Genomic DNA, 16,836 nt, shown 5'->3' with positions numbered 1-16,836 from the left:
TCCTCTGCTACTGCTGACTATATGTGGTCACAAAGGCTTTCTCGATGGACCATGAATCAATACATCATATACAAATGTTCGGTAATTTATTCAAATATTTTTCTTTTAATACTTCTGTTCTGCTACAGAGCAGAACCACCACACCCTTACAAAAAAGGTGGGGTGTTAAATATAAGAGCTGCTGATCTGTTGGTGTCTTTGGAGATGAAGGACTCAGGAAGTAGCTGCTGTTGATGGCTTTTTGTGTTAATTCATCTGACAGATAAAGTTTTGTCAAAACACAAAGAAATGAAAGCACATATTCAAAAAAACTCACTTTTTATTTTTTTTTATAAATCATACTCAGGTCAGAGTAGATGCCATAGGGTAACAAACAATACAAATATTTATAGGTTACAAAATTAGTGACTGTGGCAAAAACATGCAGGAGTAGCTCGTGAACAGATCAGTGAGACTCTGACGAGTCTATATGAGCTGTGGTAACACACAGATATTAAGGACAATGGATTTTAAAGTTACTATTAGTTTGTGTTCATGAATCACTGAAACACAGCCTCATGGCCAGAGCGGAGCGTAGTGTTGCATTAAGTATGCTGGTAAGAGAATGAAAACTTTCAGACAAAATCTGAAGAGCTAACATGGACCAAAGAACTTTGTTTCTCCAAGACTTCCACCAGTCTGCAGCTCCACTACCTCCACCTAGAAGTCCCTGAATCCAAAAGGATGTGTGCCTCTGAATTAGTTTGTGATATTCTCTTCAAAACATCAGGACAGCTGTTCTTATACAACAGGGTATGTATTTAAGAATGTATGACACTACATATGTAGTAATGGTAAAGAAGGCTTCCAAAGGTACGTGAATCCAGATCAGCTGAAACAGTTCAAAGCTGGGCCAAAATTCACACACGATGGCAAATTCATCCGGATAACTAACAGACAGACTGACAGAACACATACCATCACTGGAAATCACAAGGACAGATAGAATAGACTTCACTCGCAGTAGGACATAAAAATGTGACCTTCTACAGTCTGTGATTGGGTCAGAGTGAGACATCACTGTAAGGTACTGGCTGAAAAACACAGTGGAGTGGAGGAGTGATAGCAGGATATTAAAATACTCCTAATAAAAACGTAGGCAGGTGACAACAAGTCAGGAGAGCATAATGTACAGACTAGCAATGTTTATGACCGGAGCTGTGCCAAAACTGATGATTTCTTCAGTAAAGCTGTGATTTTTCCTCATTACTATGGTACTTTAACGCCTGCAGCAAGCTTTAAATATTAAGAAGTTAAAAATAAAGCACTCTGTCAAAACAGGCTCTTAACAACTCACTGTTGCAAAGTGACAATGAGTTGTTAGAGGAGAGGTCCAAAAACATCTCTCCTCTCATGGATATCAGCCTTAAACCCATTTCCGGTTGGCTGAGAGACTTCCTGGGTTAAGAAAGCAGGTAAAAATATCACTATGTATGTTTGACCTGGACACCTTTCACATGCACACCTCGGGGAAAGGAAACATCAGTAACCTGATGCGCCTCAACATCAGCTTACAACAACTAATGTGTGGCATTTTCAAGTCCGCTGCAGGGCCAGGAACTGGAGTCTGTTAAATGTCACATGTTGCCTGATTCAACACCAGAAACAAATACTTTTTAAATTGTTTCCAGCAGGTGGCAACAACAGAGATGCAGCTGAATATAAGAGAGCAGTCTGTGTGTGTGTCTCTCCATGGTGTTTTTGGAGGGTGTGTAAAATAGGAGGACAGAGCATCATTCTCCTTGTGACTGCATCTGTTTACAAAAGGCCTCAAACTGCTGCTGCTCCAACTCTGTCATCACCTTGTTCAAAGCATAGATCTGCAAATGAAAGAAAGCAATCAAATTTAATGTCTGTTTATGATTTTAGGTTGGGGTATGTGTGCTAGGTTTAATAACAAAAGGGGATGATGGCCACCTCTGCTCTCTGCCGCTGCTTGAGCTCTTGCTGTGCAGACTTCTGCTTGGCTCTGTCTCCTCTGGTCGGGGTTGAGTTCAGCTTTGGTTTGTCTTTACGACACGCAGGCTCCATGGTGATGGTCCACTAGAAATGTAACAAGAGACGAGCGTCAAATGGTCTCATAGTGACAAAACATTAAAAAGAAAACCATATATTGTGGCTAAAAATAGAGTCAATATGAGAGCAAATCATGATGGATTGTCTAATGTGATCAAGAAGAGTTCAGTAACACATAACTAGCTAAACCTAATGAACAGCTAGTGAAACAAACAAATGAGGAAAACAACAAAAACGAGTGGGTGAGAGAAGCTGTAGTTTCAAGGTTTACAATCCACTGCCCAATTATACAGCCGTGACATCAAGGTGGCAACTATTCACAATACAGAAATTTGAGAACATTTAAATAAAAAAGGAAACAAGAGAACTAAACCCTTTGATGTAGAAGATTAAGACACAAAAAGCGCAACTTTTAACAAAAATGACCCACAAAATGAGAAATATATCAAGTTTACTTAACTAATTGTGGATTTTATACATTTAAATACTTATTTAAATGCATCACATCACCCCTCCCCTTTCCCTCCAATTATCCAGTGTGTGTTTGTATATGTAGGCCTTTTATAACTTGTGATTTTGCTCCTTCTCTCATCTGTATGTTTAGGAAATTAAACAAGTATTTTAGGCAGTGTCATAACCAGCTTTATGATGAATGCGTTCCACATTTACACAGTTTTAGGAGTTTAGTTAGGACCTTACATTTTCATTCCCTGGACAGCGGGAAGTTTTAACGATCTTTCCCCCTTATTTTCGAACAAAAACCATTAACGGAGTTAATGGATGATAAATGAGCGTTAGCTTTGGCTGTAAAGCTGCAACAGCAACAAGAGCGAAAACAACTGTGCCGACACAAGTCAAGTGCTCCACAAAAAGAGAAATCTAAACGTCCTAAATGTGCAGCTCTAATCCTTTATCGCCAAGATCGTCTCTGTACATGTAGCTAATATTAGCGAGCTAAGAGTTTGGTTTTAATAGAGTAACATTTCAATCGCCAGCAGCATTTTAGATTCTGATAATGGTACACTTACCCTACAGTTGACAAAGTAAAGACAACAAGTAGAAAAGGCGTTATAACGTGCTTTGACCACCCTTAATCAGCTTGTAAACTGACTGCAGCTAGCTACTAGACGATCACTAGTGCTACCAACAAACAAGTCCGTGTTTAGTCTGCGGGCATTTGTGGAAGGTTCCGGATATTTTTCCTTCTTTTTCTATTCAAATTTGCGGTCAGCTAGAGGCAACAAAACCACATTGGTGCCCTCGATAGGTCTTATGTAGTTTGTGAACTTGGAAAACTAAAAAACAAACAATAAACAAACAAACAAACAAAGAAAAAAAATGTGGAGAAAATAGTCTTAGTTTTGTATTTGTTAATCTGATAAAAAATAATAAAAAAAAAGTTGTCACAAACTTCCTGATCAGGCTTTTATGGACATGTTTATTGAGACTTTGTATGTCTACAAGACTGAGTCAACTTCTTCCAACTGTTTCTGTTGAAATATAATAAAATATACTGATATTCCTTAATCGTTTCTCTGGCGTAATAATTAAAAAAAAAATATACTAAAACTAACACTGAAACTAATAAAAGCTAAACTAGAATCAAAGATATTCAAATAACAAAAACTAAACTGAAATGCGCAAACACATTTTGGAAACTAACTGAAACTGAATTAAAAATAAAAAGTTAAAATAAAATAAAATAAAATCTAATAAAAAACAAAAACAAAACCAATAATTCTGGATCCCACATTAAGGCAAACTCCATGAATTTTGGTAGATTTGGCAAATTGTTTCAGAATATGTCTGCATCATTAAAAAAAACTGTTACCAAATGCTGATCCTTTTTTGCTTGTATGTGTACTGTGACATGTTTATGTCTGTATTCATGAAAAAAAGAAGAAAATATTCACTGATAGATGTGTAAACATATACATGTTCAGATTCATGAATATGACTTAACCCAAGCAATTTCCTGTTCTGCTTTACAGACCTGCACCAAACTATCAAATTTATTATATATTTACTGAGGAAATGCTGTTTAGGTTATGAATACTTTACATTTATTAGTGTGAGTCTAACTGTCTTTGAGAATGAATTATAACTGTTAGATATTCATAAATGAACCCAGCCACAGAGAGAGTGAGGGTGTGGTAGGAAGGGCATTTGGTGTAAAATCATATGCAAACATGATTCATAAGGACATGCAGATGGTTGTTATGATAGAGGATGATAGGGATGGTGTGAGATGGAGCCAGATGATCCACTGTGGTGATCCAAAAAGGAAGTGTGACAAAAGAAGAAGAAGAAGATATTCATAAATGATTTTGTGGCATTTAACCCAATAGATTTTTAAGTTTTTCTTTGACTGAGGTCATGTCTGATGCTTAGTCCAAAGGACAGAGGTTTCCCATCAGCTGTGATCTGTAACCTGTAGCTTTACAGAGAAAGAGTTTGCAGACACAAATCAATTGTGCTCCCTCTGCTGGCTATGAGTTGAACAGCAGTACAGACTTGTTGCAGATACTTGCCTCAAGATTCGTTAACACAATGCTGCCTTTATCAAATTTTTTAGTTTTTTTTTGTTCAGTCTTTGATAAAACAAGATTGACCTCTTTGTCTTGAACGCCAAGAGTTATATCTGGAGGAAACCATGCACCGCTCATCACCAGGCCAATATGAGTCCTACGGTGAAGCATGGGGCTATCAGCTTCATGCTGTGGGGCTGTTTTTCAGCAGCAGGAACTGGGAGATTAGTGAGTGTCGAGGGAAAGATGAATGCAGCAATGTACAGAACATCCTTCATGATAACCTGCATCAGAACAACTATGGACCTCGGAATGGGGTGAAGGCTGATCTTCCAACAATACAAACACACTCAAACTTAATAATGAAACCATTGCCAATAATCAGCACTGTTCTGTGTTCATAATTCCATCAATTCTGACAAGGTTGCCAACAACACTGGTTGAAATGAAGCCCCACACCATGACAGAGCCTCCACCATGTTTTACAGATGGCTGTGGACACTGTTGTACCTCTCTACTCACCTCCTTTATTGACGTTGATTTGGAACAACAATTAAAAATTTAGGTTCACAACTCCATAAGACCTATTTACACTGATTTTTAGTCAGTTTTTATATTTCATTTCTGTAATTTGGCATACATGAGGCTTTTTCCTTGTTCCCTTTCCTTAAGAATAACTTCCTGACAGCCACCTTTCTTCTGAGTCCATTTCTGTTTTGACTTCAGTGAACAGTAGATGGTTCAGATGCATCTCTCAGGTTCTGTGTCAGGTCTTTACTGGATTTTTCTTTTTAGGCTTACCAGTTCTTTTTCATTCACTCGAGCATTTCCCTCCAATTTTTTAAGCACACACTGCACACCATGCCAAGGTACACCAAGTTCTCAGCTAATAGGGGAACACCTTGTTGGTGCTTTTAGTGAATAATCTGTAATGACCTTTAATAGTTCATAGATTTCACGTAAAAAGATACGTGTAGCCAATGCAGAAATTCTTTAAACCTGTGTTATTTATGGTTAAAAAAGAACAATATAAAAGTAAAAGAATTTCTTGATTTATGACCTCATTGAGAAATGACTTGGACAAGAGCAAGAAGTTGGTCACAAATCTCTTATATGTCTTCAGAGAGACTGACATTTGGTCACAACAAAGGTCCCTGGATTTAACTGCCATCAGTGATCTCTAATGTCGCGTGAAATCCTGGAAAAGACCAAACCCATCGGGACCAAAATATTTCATCACCAGAACAACTTATTAATGATTTGCAGTAACTGTTCCCTGTGAGGGCACACATGGAATCAAACTATATGAGAACCACCTTTTCCTGGGGACTTTCCTAAACCACCAGCCCCGGTTTGCTACACATATAGCTGTAATATGAATAGAATAGAATAGAATAGAATAGAATAGAATAGAATAGCTTTTTATTGTCACCGTTACAAGAATAATGAAAGGCAGTTTGGCATTTCTCCATGTGTGTGAAGTACACAATAGCGTAAGTATTTACACAATAACAGACAAATTTACATTTACACAAGAAAGATATGTACAAGTTATACACACACAACTGCAAACTTACACACACATACATACATATATATATATATACACATGTATGCATCCGTACATACATACACACATATATTTCCACACACACGCTTACATCTACATACATGCCATCTAACTAGCAGGTGCATTGAGAAGTGCAGTGTGATCAGTGATATTGAGTGTGAGTGTGTGTGTGGGTGATATTGCACATTGAGTGGGGGGGGTGCTGTTGCAACTATACTAAATAAGGTTATAATAAATACAGTTTAAAGAGGTAGGGATGTTGGTTGCATTGAAGTATAAATAGAAATACGATTTATAAATAAGGTGTAATGTCCATGAGTGTTGGCAGTGCAGTCATCCTCCAATCAGGGTGGATAATGTTTGACAGCCTGTGGGTAAAAACTTGAGTCTGTTTGCCTTCGACCTAATGGACCTGTAACGTTTACCAGAGGGAAGGGGGGGAAAAAGTGAATGTCCAGTGTGCGAGGGGTCTTTGATGATGATGCTGGCTTTCTGCTGAAGTCTGCCAGTATAGATGTCTCTGAGGGGGGTTAGTGAGGTGCCGATTGCCCGCTCTGCTGCCATCACCACCCGCTGCAGTTTCCTCTTGTCCTCCGCGGTGCAGCAGTTGAACCAGAGTGTGCAGCAGTAAGTCAGAAGGCTCTCGCTGATGGAGCGGTAGAAGTTTACTAGCAGTCTTTGGGGTAATTGGGCCTGACGTAGTTTCCTGAGGAAGTAAAGCCTTTGTTGTGCTTTCCCTACCTGGTGGGAGATGTTTGTGGACCAGGTAAGGTCGGCTGAGATGTGGACTCCGAAGAACTTAAAGCTTTCTACCCTTTCTACCTCCTCCCCATCAATGTAGAGGGTCGAGTGCTCAGATCGCTTTGTTCTCCTGAAGTCGATTACCATCTGCTGTGTACCATGTGCTGTGTATCAACTAAGTTGAGGCTAATTTTAAGAGGTTTCTAATAAAGACTGCAACAAGATAAAGTGGAACTGCATGGTGTGTAGCGCTGGCTGTTCTCTAGTCAGGTCTGGCCACTAGATGTCGCCACAGTCCAGCAGTAAATTTCTGTCAGTTTCCATTAGCACAGATCATTGGAGTGCGTGACATTAGAAACATAGACGTCTCACAAGAGAAACTTCATCAAATTGTTCCCGTTGGAACCTCATCATCTTACACCTGCATATGTGGCCAAAAAAGGAATCTTTAGATAAACAGTTTTTAAGTGTTGTCCACTGTAACTGATAAGCACTGCTCACACCGTACACATACTGAGCAGACTCCCCTCGGGGCACCTCTTCAGTGCATAAATCAACTAGGTGAGGAGTGAGGCTGACACCGGCCAAAGGGTGGTCCACAACACATTCATCACCGCAGAAACAAAAACAGTCATTACGAAGCGACAGAATTACTAAACACTCTCACATATGAAGCAAGGAAACCGTCTCCTCACACCAAATATACCTGACAGCACTGCAGGTCTCTGCTGTTGTGAACTTGATGTCTGATCGTGCGCATGTGTGCCCTCTGGCAGTGCTATATGCCACAGAGATTTATCGCACGGCATACCAATGGTTTACCTGGATTTATCCTCCAACTATGGGAGAGCGCTCTCCCTCAGAATAATATCCTGCCAAGAACAACTTCAGCTCAAAGCTGCAGACGACGGCCAGACCGGCTACTCCATATGCACAGCAGTGCAAATGAAAAACACTCACATGAAGCTTGGCAATCAGCTACAGGGGTTAAAAAGTAGTCTCTGGACTTTGGTCATATAGCACAACTAAGAGTTCATTTAAAGCAGCTGAAGTGTAAATGTTAAACTCTTTGCCTGCTTTGCTCCTGTGTGCAGGAACCTGGGCTGGTTTGGAAGAGCTGAGGGAAAAATCCTCAGTAGGGGATGTGTCTTGTGTAGCAATGGTCATTTAACTGACAACATAGACAAACTGGGCAGTTAGGACAGTCATCATGTCTGCCACCTACAGAAAATGCAAGGGGAAAGACGTCACAGAGCTGACCACGCTGTTTGATGGACAGGTGATTTCAGGGAAGAGCCAAGCACAAACACCCACAGCGATGACGGGACCAGACTTAGCAAAAGATCAGAGGGAAAAGGTGGTGCAGGGTTGGTTAGTAGCTGCATGGTACCTTAAATAACATGCTGAGAAATCCTTCATATTGTGCAGCTGCTAGGTTTGCTTGGAAGGAGCTTTAACAGAATATAGTCCCATTCACATAAGTTTATAAACAAGAGGGGAGTACACAAGTGGTGATAACACTTGATCTAACAAAAACAAGTCATTATCATCACTTTGACTTTTAGGTAGGGACAACATAATCAGATATTATGATCCTCTCTTGTTTTATCTTCATTTGCTCCATCTTTGCTTTATGGTAAAGAATTATGAAATATTATTACATTTGTAGATATAATCTGAAAATGTACTATTAGCTGACAATGACAAGTGGTGGTTGGATTTGTTTTATGAACCATTCTTTTAGCAAAACTACAGAGATGCCTACACAAAAGCTTCAACACTATGTGACGTGGTTAACTGTCGATATCTACAGAGGGGACGAAATACATTCATGGGAAATGAAGGTGTATCAACAAAACAGCTGGTTAAACGTATCCCTTCACTCAATCAAGTGATTTCTCAGAAAGGCTGATCTGAACGCGCTGGTGGCGTCTGTGCCTGTTCAGCTTGATTAGAGAATTTCTTTGCTAACGTGGTTAAAGGGGTTATTTCACTGCCGTCTAAGTACCGTACATTACATAAGCTGGCTAATGTGGTCAGTAACAGAAAATGTATCTGTTACGATGACAAAGCGGAGCTTATGTTCGAGCTGTCTGCTCTGTTTCCACACAAAGTGGAAGAGGTGACTGATCTCAGAGCAGTGAAAGTAGAGTTCAGTAGAGCAGACAGCTTATCTAGCTTGCTTGTCCCCCATTAATTTTTAACTTACAGGGATTACTTGTATGCAGACTGACTTCATGTGAAACTTTGGCTATATTTAATATGAACTTTTGTATGAAATCAGTGAAAACTTTCTTAGTTTTAGCATTAATTTTCAAATTTAAATGCTTATTTTTGAAGGTCCTTCATGGACTATGACATCAAGAAATGCTAGGAAGCTACAAACAGGCTTTGCCCTTCAGGTCAAGCAGAGCAGACTGCCTGATTTCTTCCCTGGAAGACACTGGAAAAATCTGCCAATTTATATTTGGCATTCTCCAAGATCATCCATATTTAAAGCCAAACTAAAAACCCAGACCTATCAGCAGTCATGATCGGTAATCTCAGTCTGATGTTAATAATCACTCGGTTTTATTAAACATCTGCTTGTTTTATCCATTTCATTTTTTTAAAAGGTTTTTTTTACAGTTATACTGGGCTGCTGCTGATCTTCATTACTATTTCATAATATTCTTAATCATTTTTATTGATTTAGCAGTTTTATCATTGTTTCCTATCCCACTGTTGCCTTTTATTTGTATCTACTAGTTACAGTATGTCTGTTTTTAACTATTTTATTGACCAAGTTGTTGATATATATATATATAAATATCTATATATAGCTTAAACATCAATGTGCAATGCTGTGTGGAGTCCCAAAACGTAAAGGTAGATAACTGAAAATAAGGGAACTAATACAAACCAACTAAAGTTAAGAACATAACCCAGCTAATCATGATATTAGGAACAGAGATTGTTATGTATTATTGTAGGGCCTACCTTACAATAGTGATTGTGATTTGGCGCTGTATAAATAAAACTGAATTGAATTAAACTCCCAGGGAAAACCAGAAATACCTAATATGAACAAGAACACAGCCTAGACAAAAACATGATATTAGACCAAACTTTCAACTGCAAAGCTACCACAAACCATGACAAACAGGGAACGGACAGAAATTGAAAGTCCTGGGTGAAAACCCAGGATCATAGCAGTCTGTGGTAGCTCCTGCTTTCTGCAGTGCATTGTGTTCTCACCTGGAACTAATTGTGCTATATCTGTAAAGTTTTGCTTGCTTACTTATTATGTTCCATACTGTTTGTAGACTTATTCTTGCACTGAGTCAGAGCACAAATAAGCACCGTACTGGTCTTTAATTTTTTGAATGATGACCCTAGTCTGAGCCTTCCTGCTCTGCTTCAGGATTTCTGACAGTCCTGCCTGATGAGCATCCAGACTTGTGATTTATTACTAAGAAACCAGACATGCAAATGCTTGAAAAAACAAACAAACAAAAAACCTCAGAGAAAACTTTATAGCATTAATCAAAATCATAGCAGACAATAAAGTAATGGAGAGATTGCTGACCTACTATTGGCAACCTTTTACCCAGTAATATGTGATTATACAATCAAAGAAACAGATGTGAGATAAAATCTATAAAAAGGTTAACAAGTAAGGGAAGAAAAGATGGAGAGATGCTTAAAGGTTTATAGAGTGGCAGAGAGAGCTGGGGAAGGGGAGGGATGAGGTGTGGAGTGATAGGCCAAGGAGACGGCAACAGCACAAGAGTGTGTTAGGAGCCTTGTTCTTCTAAATTAAACCCTCTCTCCAGGGGGAAGCGCTGCTCTGACTGCTCTTTCACACCAGCGGCCCTGAACACACAAACTCACCACAACCTCCTAAGCTCCTCTGCCAAAACACACACACACACACACACACACACACACACACACACACACACACACACACACACACACACACACACACACACACACACACCTTAGCACAGTGTGTACAAATCCCTGTAGACATGCACATATGCATACACACAGTCTTTCAGGCCTAAAAATAAACGGCCATGGCGACTGTGCCTAAAATAACTGGGAGCACACACATACATACAGTTATTGTACACACATACACAAAGGCCTGCGCGCCATGCTACACACAAATGTGCGAACATACTCGGTTGCTCTCTTTACACCTGAACCCCAACAGACCTAAAGCCGCCAAAGCAAACAGCAAGTGGTAACCAGCAAAAAAGATATGAACAGGATGTGACCTGACAAGCAGGGGTCAGTTAAATGATGGAGCACACACACACGCACACTTGGGCAGACACACAAACATGACAATATGCGCACACTCCTGTCAGTTAGTATTTGAGGTTAATTTTTTTGAAGCCAGGAAAGGTTTTCAGATTTCATGCCTTCTTAACACTGCTCTGCATCACTTTCACAGCTAGAGGTGTAGCTCTGTGTGCAGCAGAAAGGTGAGTAACTTGCTCATGAGCACTTTAAAAGTTGTCTGCAGAGTTGTGTTGCAAGGATAGGGGTAGGTGGAGACTTGACTTGAACATTACTTGAACTTAACTGCAAGAACCTGTCACGTTGCACAGTAAGATCCACAAAATCTGATCCAGATCAAATCTCAGGTGAGTTTTTGTTCAGTCACTTCTTTAGCATATCAGAGTAAATAGGACGTCAAGTGGACTAACCATGTCTGAGGTCAAAGCCAAGTCAAGTTTTAAGACCTTGAACCTCAGTCCTAGAAATACGTCAAAATCCTTTGAGATCAAGTCTCAAACTGGCCAGAGCAAGAACCAAAGCAGTTCTAAAGTCCTTGATGGTAAGACCTCGCCATCGCATCCGTGTAAATTCCTTTAGGTTGAGTCAAAATGTAGTTTCATGACATCAAAATAATCTCAGAGCACATTTCAAGTCAAAGAAAAGGTCCAAAAAATCTACGTAAGGTCAGGTTCAACTCAAATGACAGATTTATCAGATCAAGACCTGCTTCAAGTCTCTAGTTCCCAAAGCCAAGTCAACAAGCATATCGTTGAGTACTTAATTCTAAAATCCTTCAAATTTACAAACGAGATATTAAAATGTTCAAACTTTCTGCCTTCAAGTTATGTTTTTTTTTGTTTTTGTTCTGAGAGTTTACTTTTAACTAGCCAGCACATTTGATCCTGTTAAGTCTGGGACTGGGGGATTCACAAAGCAGTAACATTTTCATTTTCATGACCTCAAGTCAAGCCCAAGTTTTAGTTTTCAGCTACAGCTCTGATCTTCCACAGGCATAACATATCAAGCTGTGATTGGCAAACCTTTTAACCACAGTCTTACTCAATGCATTGTTATAAATAGGATGAGATTTTTTTAAAAAACAAAACTGATCAAAAGTGATCAGATTGAGGACTTTAAAAACGGTCATTGGTGCTTTGGTATATTGAATAACATAAATAAGGCAACACTTAGCAAACACTGATGTTAAACCGCCCAAAAAACATCTGTGGGGAAAAACTGACCCCGACCCCCAACCCGATCCTCCTGGAGACTGAGGGACTTTAAATCTTAATCTCCTGTCTCCTCTCCTAGTCTCTCAAATATCAAAACAGACTCTGTTTTGTGTTTGTCCTGCATGTGTTCCCATGCAAGCAAAACTGCATTATATTTATTCGAATGGCTTCTGTTTTCTCTTTCAAATGTACAAATACATATTTATCTCCAAATATCCCTCTCAGCCTCTCTCTGGTTGGTTTGATCCCCGATTCCTGCACGTGTCAAATTGTCCTCGGGGAATACATCAAACCTGAAGCACTGGAGAGGGAGTTTGGCTGCACTGTTTACAAAGTGGTTAAACGTAAAACAGAAAATGCTACAAGAAAGTGCGTGCATGGTTGAAGGTAAGAGGAGTAAGAGTAGATAAGTATTATGTAGATATCCAGTGTTGGGAAGGTTAAAATGTATTCCACTACAGATTACAGAATGCATGCCCCAACATGTATTTTGTAGTGTATTCCATTACGTTACTCAACACTTTTCAGCGATCTCCTATAGAAAACTATTCCGCGCGTATATAAAACAGGTCCGCGGCTCCGAACCGTGAACCGTAAAGGGACCTCTGGCTAATGCGTTGGGTTCATGTCGGGCTCGTAGCCGAAAAATAGCTTTACTTTGTTGTCTGGGTCAACTTTGCTAGCCAGAGACAGAGAGAGGCGTTGAAAGACTGCTCCAACGGAACTTATTGTTTCGGAGGAAAACACGAACACAGCGTACAGTCGAGTCTTAATAGCGTATTTACCACTGGGCTCGTCAGGCACTCTTCTTGGCTGCAGTGGTTATTATTATATTTACATGCTTCCAGCTCCCATTTCTAGTCGGTGGTCATACTTTTCGACTCTCCTTTTTCTCCCTCCCTCGCTCACAGACACATAACGGGTATGGCAGTCCATGCAGCACGGACTACGCTGCCCATGAGGCTACATTCTTTACATTCCTGTAACACTCTGCCTTCATATTAAATAATTTTTTTTTAATATTTCTTCATGTCATTATGAGACCCTGCGTTTTGAGTTTTAGTTTATGGTTTACGTTTAAGCCCTTCAGGTTTTCTAGTTCATTTTTTATCATGCCTAGGTTGTTATAGTTTGTTATTAGATTCCCCTTGTGTCTTCCACCCCTGTTAAGTCTCCCGTGCCCTTCATGTGTTTCATGTCTGTGTCTTACGTTGTCAAGTTCAGGTTGTCATGTCTGCGACTTACGTTTCCTGTTTTATTTTGAAGAGATCTTGTGTTCCTGTGTTCACCGTGTTTAGTTTTACTCTTTCCCTGCGAGTTCATTATGTTCATGTGGGTTGTGCTGTTTTGATCTTTATAGTTATTATTTCCCTAGGTTTCAGTTATGATTATCATGGTCTTAGTTCTTGTAATATGGCTTCACTGTGTTCCATGTTGTGTCTACTGTGCCTTTCTGTACCATGTTTCAGGTTCCTATGTTCAGTCTCGCCAGTTGCTGTTAACATGACATAGAGCCTCTTAATGCGTGTTTTGTTTGGGTTTTCACCTGCGTGGAATTACCAGAAATAGAGAGGGCATAGCCTAACATATGAAACAGGAAAAGACCGCAGTGTAATCTATTTATTTCAACAAAGTAACTGTATTCTGAATACCACCCTTTTAAACGGTAACTGTAACGGAATACAGTTACTCATATTTTGTATTTTAAATAAGTAACGGCGGTACATGTATTCCATTACTCCCCAACACTGTAGATATCAGTCCATTTCAAACTGGAGTAAGTGGAGTAAGTGGTGGGTAAAATACTTCTTTACTCAAGTGAAAAAAAAAATACTAGTACAATATAAACAACTAAATTGCAACGAAAAGTCTTTAAATGAAAATAATATTTAGCTAAGCTAGCTTGACATTATGTACATGTATTACCCTCTGAGTTTGGAGGCACTGTTGACGATGAGCACATGGTCAATCAGTAATTTGTTAGACATTTCTGTTTGTTAAAAGCTAAAAAGTTTTTGTTGTCCTTTCGGAAACTTTACAATTCATCCAAGATGGGTCTTCTTAGAGTCTTCCACCAGGTGTAATTGAACTGAATTCAGTTGAACTGAATGTAATTGAACTGAACTGAATTAAATTGAATTGAATTACAACCTCAAAATAGGAAGGATTCAAAAAAACGTGTGGAATAATCTGCCTCTCTGATGAGATGAGAGATCAGAGAGGCTGACAGTTAATTGTGAAAGATGTTTGTTAAAGGGTGTGTGAGGGTTTAATCTGATCTGCAATTTTTCCTTCTCGCAGATGCTATGCCGGTGTATTTATGTGGACAAACATTTTGGCATAACTACCCTGCATTTCCCACACACAGCTACAAATGTACCTCTAATTGCCATCACTCACCTCATACACCCCCTCCACTCCTTTCACCCTTACACCTCACTGGTAAATGGAGTGGCGAGAGCCGGGTGCAGGAAGGAGCGTGGAGTAGAGTGAGGCTGATGGAGGTGATGGTCGTGCTATAGGTGGACAGAGGGAAACAGTGGATCCTTGTCCATGCGAGAAAGACAGCAGGATCAGTGTGTTTGGCCTGGCCGGGTCTCCCCTCTCTCTCTCTCTCTCTCTCTCTCTCCCTCCCTCTCTCTCTCTCTCTCTCTCTCCCTCTCTCTCTCCACAACTCTCTTGCTCTCTCTCCCAGGAGCTGCTTCTCATTAAGCCTGTTTGTTTTGGCTGACACATAGTGGCACTTAGCAGCAACACGCTCACCCACGTGTGTGCGCACAAACACACGTGCACCTCAAGAACACATGCATGCGCAGTTTTGTTTGTTTTGGCAGTGGCCAGGTGCCACTTAGTAGAGCCTCTAAACACCAGTGATCAGCCGAACACACCATCATGTTTATTTTTGCAGAGTATGGACACACACACACACTCCCCGTTGTACAAATGTATTACAGAAATTAAGGTTTTAGTTATTTAACATTTATTCTGTCCTTTCATTGAAATATTTGCATACTATAATACTGACCTTGAAACAAGCTAATATGTCTATCAGAAAATCACTGTACTTTTTTCATGCATTGTCTTTATTTAACCCATTTGACTAAATACATATCCAAAACTTTATTTACAGAATTGTTTGAGACTCACACTGGAGACTGTAATTTGAGTCTAAAGTCATATCTGTGGTGTGATTTAGCCAGAAAATGCAGTGTGAAGAGACCAGAAAGATGCTTTTCACCTGAAGTGTGGCTGCACAGGTCTAAACATTTTTGTCTAAAATGTGGTGAGATGATTGATTAAATTTCAAGCACTTTGCACCCCTGTGCCAACTGAGTTTTGCTTAAGAGGTGTATTTTGAGGCTGAGAGCTAAAACTGTAAAGCATTGCTCTGTTCCAGTGATGATCGAGCATTAAACAGCAGAGATTTTAGTTATATTTAACCCATATAGCAAATGCATTGGAAAGAATTGTGGGTTTCATCCACACAGTGCCAGTGTTTCTTGTGTTTATGTTGTGTAGAACTCTGACACTGGTTTAATGTAGATAGAGCTGATAATACCCCTTAAAGAGCCTGTCACAGTAAGGCTGCTATTGCTTTATGCCCTGTGGCCAAACCAGAGAAAAACATATGATACACAGCTATTACACTCCACAACACACTGTACACACGCTGCACACATAGTGCAGGAAACAAACGCAGCGTTCTCCTCTCTCACCGAGTATAATTTGGACCCCAACCCTCCCAATTTTCTGTCTGGGACAGGCGGGCTGTGGAGAGCAGCAAGCACTGTTAGGTTAAGGTTTCCCTACACACTGCAGGAATATGATAAACAATACAAGCATTCTTAGGACCTGGCACACACACACATGTGCAGGCAGACATCCATGCAGTATGGCACAAATATGTTCTCACTCTCTCTCACTCTTACACACACACAGAGACATATGTGTCTGGTAGTTTTAAAACTATTGAACAGACATAAAAATGTCATGGTCTCTCTGTCACACACAGCTGGACTATGACCACACACCCAAATCAGTGAGGCTTCTCCAGCACACTGAGGTTCCCACTACGGTCCAGACGCACTGCAGCCGCGTGGTCAAGATGTTACTAAATGATGTTGGATCTGAGCCATTCTATGAAAACCCCCATCTCACACTGTGTTACAAAAACAAAAACAAACCAAAACTGTGGGCAAACGCAGCATTTATGCAAGTCATGCATAAGAACAGTAACAACTTGACATTATCACAAATCATGTCACAGTAAAAACTGCTGGGATGTGTTACTGGAGCCCAAATACATTAATTAATTTCTCCACCTCGATAAATCACATTCAGTTTCTCCACGTGGTTTCTCTTTATTGAAATAATTGAGGTCTTGAAGTAAAAGTCCTGTTCAGTTTAATCAGCTGTGCTTTTGTTACTTCTGATAAAA

General features: G+C 39.9%; 1 protein-coding gene across 1 annotated transcript; it reads right to left on the bottom strand.

The window, feature by feature from the left end:
* Positions 1-301: 301 nt before the first annotated feature.
* svbp (small vasohibin binding protein) lies at positions 302-3,242 on the bottom strand. Its single transcript, XM_004559913.5, has 3 exons — positions 3,084-3,242; positions 1,957-2,082; positions 302-1,859 (listed from the first exon to the last, which is right to left on the bottom strand). Exons 2-3 carry the CDS (start codon positions 2,068-2,070, stop codon positions 1,773-1,775), a joined length of 201 nt encoding a protein of 66 aa, XP_004559970.1. The 5' UTR covers positions 2,071-2,082; positions 3,084-3,242; the 3' UTR covers positions 302-1,772.
* Between the last annotated feature and the right edge of the window lie 13,594 nt (positions 3,243-16,836).

This window comes from Maylandia zebra, linkage group LG5, assembly GCF_041146795.1.
Source record: "Maylandia zebra isolate NMK-2024a linkage group LG5, Mzebra_GT3a, whole genome shotgun sequence".
NCBI classification, from domain to species: Eukaryota; Metazoa; Chordata; class Actinopteri; order Cichliformes; family Cichlidae; genus Maylandia; species Maylandia zebra.
The sequence above is the reverse complement of the archived record's forward strand: the minus strand, read 5'-3'. Positions and strand labels throughout refer to the sequence as shown.

Excerpts from the sequence above, each read along its gene's own strand:
- svbp (XM_004559913.5), bottom strand. The coding sequence starts at position 2,070 with ATGGAGCCTGCGTGTCGTAAAGACAAACCAAAGCTGAACTCAACCCCG. Across the intron at positions 1,860-1,956 it reads AGCAGCGGCAGAGAGCAGAG|ATCTATGCTTTGAACAAGGT; the intron begins GTGGCCATCATC and ends TTTCATTTGCAG.